Source organism: Mastomys coucha, unplaced genomic scaffold, assembly GCF_008632895.1.
Source record: "Mastomys coucha isolate ucsf_1 unplaced genomic scaffold, UCSF_Mcou_1 pScaffold13, whole genome shotgun sequence".
Taxonomy (NCBI): Eukaryota; Metazoa; Chordata; class Mammalia; order Rodentia; family Muridae; genus Mastomys; species Mastomys coucha.
Window position 1 is genome coordinate 30,686,268 of NW_022196895.1, and position 8,497 is coordinate 30,694,764.

Sequence of the window (8,497 nt, forward strand, 5' to 3'; positions counted from 1 at the left end):
AAGTGCTGCTGAAGCATCCATCATCATTTTTTTTTTTTCATTTCAAACAGATTTATATGATGCTGAGGGTCCAGGCTCTAAAACTTGAATACTAAAGAAAGAACTTTGGCTATCAGGTTATACACGAGGTCGCACAGACCTGTGTTTGTGTGTGTGCCTTTGTATAATGAGGTCAGGTTTTGGTCTTCATCTTCTATTTTTAGACATGATCTCTTCTATATGCCAGGTTAGCTTCACTTCAATTTTACTTTCCCATTTGAGTAGAGGCTGAGATAGGGAAGAAAATACAAAGAGGGTAAGCCAGACCCTGTGCAGAGGAGTTGCTTGTGGCAAGATCTGGAAGACTGGGAAGAGAACTCTATGAACTCTCAAAAACAATGCAAACATCTGCTCATCGTCTAGAATCCAAGCCCATCCTCAGGAGGAGCACTTCATCAGCAAGATAAGCTGTTGGCTTACAGACATCTAGAGGGTTTTGTTTAATGGTTTTCATTTGGTTTGGTTTAGTTGGTTTTTGAGACAGGGTCACATGTAGACCAGACTGGCCTTAAACTCAAAGATCCTTCTGCCTTTGCCTCCTTAGAGCTAGGACTAAAGGCGTTTGCAGCATGCCTGGCTATGCCCTTGTTTGCAGACACAATCATAAGGTTAGCGACATGGAAGATGACTCCTCCTGTTCAGGGTCTGTAGTGTCTTCACTGCCACCGTCAGAGTCACTATTGTGGGCTCACATCCTTCACCAGGAGGGCAATCTGTTCTTGCAGCTGCCGCTCCCCTTCCTGGGCTTTGCTTTGGCTTCGCCAGCTCAGCAGCTCAGCCTGGTGGTCCTGGTGAAGCATAGGACAGTAGCTCTGTGGTTCACACAGCTCCTGAAAGGTACAGGACAAAGATTTTTCAGACTCCTGATCTCTACCTACTAAGAAGAGATACTGCTCACTGTGGCTGAGGAACAAGTTTTCTCTTAGACTGCTTTACATCCCTGGAGATTGCAGGCTAAAGCTGAGTTGGAGCACGCCTCCCACCATGTCTGAGACCTTCCACATCCTTTTACCATATACACTGGAAAGAAATCTCTGTAGCCCCCTTTGAGGATATACAGCTCAGGGTAGTATAATGCCGGATACTGGTTCACAGCCCTGTCTTTTTCTCTCAGTGAACGGCACCTGTGAAGAAAATCCAGAGATAGGTTGGATGGAAGAAGCAAAGCCAGGACTCTATGGTCCTTCAGTGGGAGGGAGGGGAAGAAGAGACTATGAGTAACTCCCCTGAAGGACTTTCAGTGCTGGGAATGTAGCTCAATGGAAGAGTACCATGTAGTACACAGGTTTAATCATCAGCCACCACCCCAAAACATACAACCTCTCATCATGTTTACCAACCAAGGTCTAATGACACTTCTTTTCCCTTTCCTCTTTTGGAGCTTCATCCCCAAATCCCTTTGTGTGTGTTTTTACATGGGTTTTTGATTGTTTGGTTTTGTTTTATTTTTGAGACTGGGTCTTACTATGTAGGTCAGGCCGGTCTCAAACTCAGTAATCTATCTGGCTCTGCCTCCTGAGTGCTGGGATTAGAGGCGTGGACTACCATGTCTGGATTTATTTTTGAGACAGGCCTCTAGCCCAGGCTGATCTAGAGCCTTAAATTTCTTTTCTTTTCTTTCCTTTTCTTTTTTGTTTTTTGAGACAGGGTTTCTCTGTGTAGCCCTGGCTGTCCTGGAACTCACGTTGTAGACCAGGCTGCCTTGAACTCAGAAATCTGCCTGCCTCTGCCTCGCAAGTGCTGGGATTAAAGGCGTGTGCCACCACTGCCAGCTGAACCTTAAATTGCTGATCTTCCTGCTTGTGTATCCCTGAAACACCATGACTCCCTTACTTTTCTGTGTTGGGACTATTGGTGTATAATTATGCAATTGGGGATCAAACTATATATTCTAGGCAAGCACTCTGCCAGTGGAGTTACATCTCCAATGCCTAGTTCTTTGCTTTAGCACTCAAACTTTTGAATTGTAGGAACACCTTCCTTCCATCACCCTAACACTCATCGAATTGCACTGAAAGGCATTCATTCAGGTTCATCTCTGTCCAAACTGGTGTGCCAAGTCTCACTCAAGATTCATTTCCATCATTGGCTTTAGCTCATGCAGACACTCACATTCGGGGGCCTCTCTCTGAGGAGAATTCACAGAGGAACACAATGATGACTCTTTTCTGGATGTCCAGAGGGACAACAGGCTTCCTCAGAAAGAACTCATGTAGTTCCTTCTGACTGTACAGGTTTACGGCTCCCTGCAGAAAAGAATGTTAGCAAGTATTCCTCAAGGACTTGTGTACAGTCAGTCCTTGGGAATGACTGGTATACTTTTCTGGGACATTGAGGCCAGAAAAACCAGGCAACAAGGAGTTCCAGGGTAGGAACCTGAGCCCCTCTCTGTATCTACTTCAGGGTTTGGCATGTACCTACTCAAGAAATATTCACAGAACGGAGTCACCCAGAGTACAGGATAAACTATGAGAACTGTTGGTTGAACATTAAATGTTTGCAAAGTGCTTCCTGGTTCCTGGATGGTTTTCAGGTTTCCTAGGCTCCCACAGGAAAGAGGGAGACTGTCAAGGAGGGAAAGGGATTGCTCAAGGTACACAGGATCACAGTGGGAATAAAGACTTCCTTTGATGGGGTCCAAATGTATCCTCTCTGGCCTAGTGCTAGAGTCCACAGGACCCTTTGTCCACACTCTTCTCAATGGGAGTGCATCTGTAGCCTCTCCCTTCCCAATGCTCACAATGTAACCTCACCAGGATGTGTCCTCCCAGGTACTCATATGGATAGCGGCAATCAATGATATAAAACCTCTCGATCACACTCTGGAACTTTCCAGACAGCAAAGCAGCCACCTGCACACAAAGAATAATTGAATATCCTGTTCAGTGTTGCTTGGAGAGAAGAACCACACAGCTCATTCCTGCATATTCCCATTAGTCACCCAGGATTGTACTGTATGCAGAGCCTCCAAATGCAGCCTGTATTTGCAACATGGCAAGTGGATGAAGCCTCATCCTATATATGAGCGTGAGATGGAAATGGCCCGTGTCAAGGGAGGACCTGAATGGCTGATACCGAGGTATCTATCTAGAGGAAAGAATGACCCACAGCCTCTTGGGAGACAGCTAAGGAGTAGCACAGTAGCAGGGGTAGTAGCGGTTAGACAAACCAACGTAGGAGGGCATCCCGAAGAATAAACTGGTCCAGCCTATCTAGAGAGAACTTTGTAAATACATACAAAATACATGGAATTATGCTTCAAATCTTTGTTTTGTGAGATAAATTCTTAAGTTGAGGCTGTCCTCAAACTCACTATGTACCAAAGGATGATTGGAACTCTTGAAATATTGATTCTGAAATATTACAAACAACTCAAACATCCATTAAGAGAGGTTTAGTTAAACAAATTGTGTATTCTGATATAACAGATCACATAGCTATTAAAATAACCTAAGAGTTTTGTTTGTTTGCTTTTTGTTTTTGAGACAGGATTTCTTTATGTAGCCCCGGTTGTCTTGGAACTGTTCTGTAGACCACGCTGGTCTCAAACTCACAAAATCTGTCGGCCTCTGCCTCCCAAGATCTGGGATTAAAGGGATGCCCTGCCACCACCACCTGGCTTTTTTTTTTTCTTCTTGATACTAGGTCTTACTATGTAGCCCTAACTCACCTCACCTTGGTTGCTTACAATTATCTCACCAAATTAACTACAACATTCCAAGTTCATCATTACTCTATTTTTTATAAACTGGGTAGATGATCTCTATAATCACGGGCAGTCTGGCCTACGCTGTAAGTTCCCAGCCAGCACTCCTTATACCAGTGTGGGGGACCTGCTTGAAATCCCAGCACTCAGGAAGTTGAGGCAAAAGGCTCAGAAGTCTGAGGAATACATAGTGATTTACAACCAGTCAGGACGAAGAATCAAACACTCTGTCTCAAGAGGAGAGTAAGAGTGATTGATTGTGTGTGTGTGTGTGTGTGTATGTGTTCATGTGTGTGTGTGTTCGTGTGTGTGTGTGTGTGTGTGTGTGTGTGTGTGAGAGAGAGAGAGAAAGAGAGAGAGAGAGAGAGAGAGAGAGAGGGATTATTATCATGTAAATCAGGAATCCTGGCTGCTTTGAGACCCCAACTGAGTGATTTTTTTTTCTTCTTTTTATGTTTTCCTTCTAGTCTCTCCTTTACAATAACACATCATTTGTTTAACTAAAAAAATATTTAAAAACGACAGAAATGGAGCTGGGCAGTGGTGGCGCACACCTTTAAGCCGAGTATTTGTGAGGCAGAGGCAGGCAGATCTCTGAGTTCAAGGCCAGCTTGGTCTACAGAATGAGTTCCAGGACAGTCAGGGCTACACAGAGAAACACTGTCTCAAAAAAAAAAGAGAGAGAAAAGATAAAAGGGAACCCTTCAATACAGCTTCAGTTGAGTAAGAGCCCATGACAGCTGGACAGAGTAAAAGACATACAGACTGAAGTGGGTATTGGGAGCATAGGCCCGTGGCTGATGATATGATCTAACCAGTTACCATCTCCAGAAATATGCTTACTGTGTCTGGGCTGATATACTTCAGATCCTGGTGTTTTCCTGGCACTGTTGGCAGCACACACACCTAGAAAGGCCAGAGAACTAAAATAACAGCAGGAATTTCCCACCCAAGCATCACAACAAACTCTCCCATATGGGCCTTCCCAAGTGACTATCCCACAAGAGGGGATTTATAGAAAAATTATGAGTAGCCAAAAAGTTAACTAATAAACAGCTATTGAAAATGATGAAATGATGAAATAAGGGTCTGCAGAGATGGCTCAGTGGTCAAAAATACTAGTTGTTCTTCCAGAGGACCTGGGTTCAGATTCCACACACAGATGGTGGGTCAAAACTGTCTCTAGCTCTAGTGCCAGTAGATTTGACACCCTCTTCTGGCCTCTGATGACGCTGCACAGATGTGTCATACATGCAAGCAAAATATCCATACACATAAAATAAAAATATTTTGAGAGTCTCATTATATAACTTTGGCTGTCTTGGAATTCACTCTGTAGACTAGCCTGACCTTGAATTCACAGAGATCTGCCTGCCTCTGTCCTCCTGTGTTTGTATTAAAGGCAAGCACGTCTGGCTAAATCTTTTTTCTTTAATAATGAAATGAAGGGCTAAAGACCTTGCTCAGTGATTAAGAGCACTTGCTGCTCTTTTGAAGAACCAATGTTCATTTCCCAGCACCCACATTATGGCTCACTTGCCCATACATATATTCAGGAAAAACACTTAGAAATATAAAATAGGGCTGGAGAAATGGCTCATAACCATCTGTAATGGAATCTGATTCCCTCTTCCGGTATGCATGATGACAGATGACTCAAAAAAAGAAAAAAATATATATATAAAAGAAAAAGGCTTAAAAATAAAAATAAACAAGACTTTTATTATTGTTGTTAATGACAACATGGGGCTGGGTAAACTGCTCAGTTGGTAAAATCATGCAATTATGAGGATCTACGTTTGTTCCTTAGCATCCACAAATAAACCTATGTAGGATGGATGCATTTGTAATCCCAGAGCCAAGAAGCATGGGCACAAGGATCCTTGGGGCTTGCTGGCCAGACAGTCTTGTTTATCTGCAAGTCCTAGGTGCCAGGGAGACCCTGTCTCAAAATACAAGATGACAGCTCCTGAGGAACACCATCCAAGGTTGACCTATGGCTTCCACATGTATATACACACAAAATCACATAAAGTACCCCACATACCCCAAACCAAAAGATTAAATGTGCAAGCACATCAGAATACATCCATAATCCTGGCAGTTGGGAGGCTGATGCAGAAGGATTCTGAGCTACAAAATACTATCTTTAAAGACTCAAACCACAGGACCAAAGATAGGCCCCTGTGGATAGAGGTACTCGTCACCAAACCTGAAAACCTGAGTTCAATCCCCAGGACCCACATAGTGAATGGAGAAAACCAACTCCCACAAGCTTTCCTTTTGTATTATGATATGAATACACACACACATTCTCATGCACACATACACTTACTCTAAAAAAATAAATGCATGCTATCACTGTGTCTTATCCTAATGAGACGATACAAAGGAAGAGATACACACAAAACCTCAACAGACCCACAGTGGGGTAAGAGGGTTTGTTGTTGTTGTTGGAGGGTGGAGTATACAAAACTTACTTGTGTTTGTATAGAAAAGTCTAGAAATACATACAAAAATAATTTTTCTGGTTGATAAGGTTTGTGATAAATGTTATCATTTTCTACCATTTTTTTGTATTAACCAACACACACACACACACAGGGGGCTGGAAGCAAAGGAGGAAGAGAGTAGAGGGAGAGAGACAGGGAGAGGTATATACAACCAAACGCACCTTTGAGAAGTCACCTGTCAGAAGCTCCGAGTCAGCCTCCCCCTCCTGCATCTGAATGGTGGCCATGTCAAGGAGAGGGCCCATCTTCTTTACACTTGCGCCCTGAAAAGACAAAACCCCCACTACTCCCAGTTCTCATGTTAAAGATGGAAAGACCTGGACTGGCAAGATGACTCAGTAAATAAGGTACTAGCTGGGCGCTGGCAACCTGAGTTCAATTCCCAGCACCTATATAAATGTGGGAGGGAAAACCAATTCCTAAAACTGTTCTCTGACCTCCATATGCATGTATATGTGCCCCCCCCACTCACAAAATTAAATACATACATATATAAGTAAGATCAAAATCTAGAAAGTTTTAAATAAATACAATTTTTTTAAGACATGGAGAAACTGGGACTTTTGTGCATTGCTGGGAATGTGAATGTGAAATGATATACTGCAGGAGGCAGTTCCTAAAATTTTAAGTATAAAATTGTCATAGCTGAACATTCTGTAGACTGGGGTAAAGCTCAAGGGCTCAGCAGCACCTACCATTTGCTAGGTCCTGAGTTCAATGCCAACACTGAAAACAGTGTCAGGGCACTTCACAGACTTGACATGTTAGTGCGCCCTTGCAATTCCAGCACTTAGAATACTAAGGCCAATTAGGGCTACATAATAAGACTCTACCTTAAAAACAACAATATAACTTGACATTCCAGAGATAGGTACCTTTCTCTCCCTCCCAAGCCCATGCCAGGGATTGAACTCAGGACCTCTGGTACAAATATATTCTCTTTGTATGTGTGAGTGCTCCTGTGGGTGGAGTCCAGAGGTCAACCCTGGTGTCATTTCTCAGGAGTCGTCAACCTTATTTTTTGCAACAGGGTCTCGCAATGAAGTGTGGGACCTGCTGATTAGACAAGGCTGGCCAGCCTCGCATGGCTGCCTCCCTAGCACCGGGATTGTAAGTGTCACCACATCTGGCTTTTCATGTGGGTGCTGAGGCTGGAGGTGGGGTCCCCATGTACACAGTAAGTACTTTTCCCAGCACTTGGGAGGCAGAGGCAGGTGGATTCTGAGTTCAAGGCCAGCCTGGTCTACAGAGTGAGTTCCGGGACAGTAAGGGCTATACAAAGAAACCCTGTTTCGAAAAACCAAAAAAGATTTACTTCATTTTTATTTTATGTATGTTTTGCCTGAATGTAGTAAGTATGTGTACCATGTGTGTGCCTGCTGCTCATGGAGGCCAGAAGTGGCAATCAGATTCCTTAAAACTTGAGTTACAGGTAGTTGAACCATCAATGTAGGTGCTAGGAACCAAACCTGTATCCTCTGTAAGAACAACCACAGAGTCTTAACCACAGAGCCTTATCTCAGGCCCAAAATGAACTATCCTTTTAGTCCAAAGAATCGTCTCTAAATGATAACTGCCCTTAGCTGTAGTAATATAGCAATACTAGTATCACATTTATTGAATGTTGTTCCTACTTACATCAGTTATTATTGACAATAATAAAGTAGGGCGAGAAAGATGGCTCAGTGGTTAAAAGCACTTGGGTTCCTAACACTCACATGGTGGCTTACCACAGCCTGTGACTGGAGCTCCTGCAGATCTGACACAATCTTCTGGCCTACACAGATGTTTACACAAACACATAAACAAAAATAAAATAAACCTTTAAAAAATAATAAAGTAGGTAGAGTGATGGCTCAGGGTTTAAGAGCACTGTCTGCTCTTCCAGAGGTCCTGAGTTTAATTCCCAGCAACCACATGGTGCCTTACACCAATGGGATCTGATGCCCTCTTCTGGTGTGTCTGAAGAGAGTGACATGTACTCACATACATGAAATAAATAAATTGTTAAAAAATAATAAAGTATGTGGAACATTATAAACTGCTTTTTAAGTTTTTCTTTCTTTTTCTTCTTTCTTTTTTTGGGGGGTAAGGGGTGGGGGCGGGAAGTGAAGGTTTCATCATGTATCCCCCCTGGCTGGGCTAGAACTCACTATGTAGACCAGACTAGCTCCAGCCCATTCTGCCTCTACTTCCTAAATGCTGATAGTAAAGGCATGTGCCATCATTCCCAGAAAAA

General features: G+C 43.2%; 1 protein-coding gene across 3 annotated transcripts in view; it reads right to left on the reverse strand.

Annotated features, from left to right (window-relative positions):
* Positions 1-227: 227 nt before the first annotated feature.
* The window catches only part of Cdc25c (cell division cycle 25C), a 20,086-nt gene continuing 11,816 nt past the window's right edge, over positions 228-8,497 (reverse strand). For all 3 annotated transcript variants that reach the window (XM_031365328.1, XM_031365327.1, XM_031365329.1), the window contains 6 exons: positions 6,420-6,521; positions 4,589-4,651; positions 2,793-2,891; positions 2,152-2,285; positions 1,052-1,163; positions 228-869 (listed from right to left, as the gene is read on the reverse strand). In XM_031365328.1, coding sequence (XP_031221188.1) covers positions 717-869; positions 1,052-1,163; positions 2,152-2,285; positions 2,793-2,891; positions 4,589-4,651; positions 6,420-6,521 — 663 coding nt within the window. In that variant the 3' untranslated portion in view covers positions 228-716. The remainder of the gene's footprint in view (positions 870-1,051; positions 1,164-2,151; positions 2,286-2,792; positions 2,892-4,588; positions 4,652-6,419; positions 6,522-8,497) is intronic.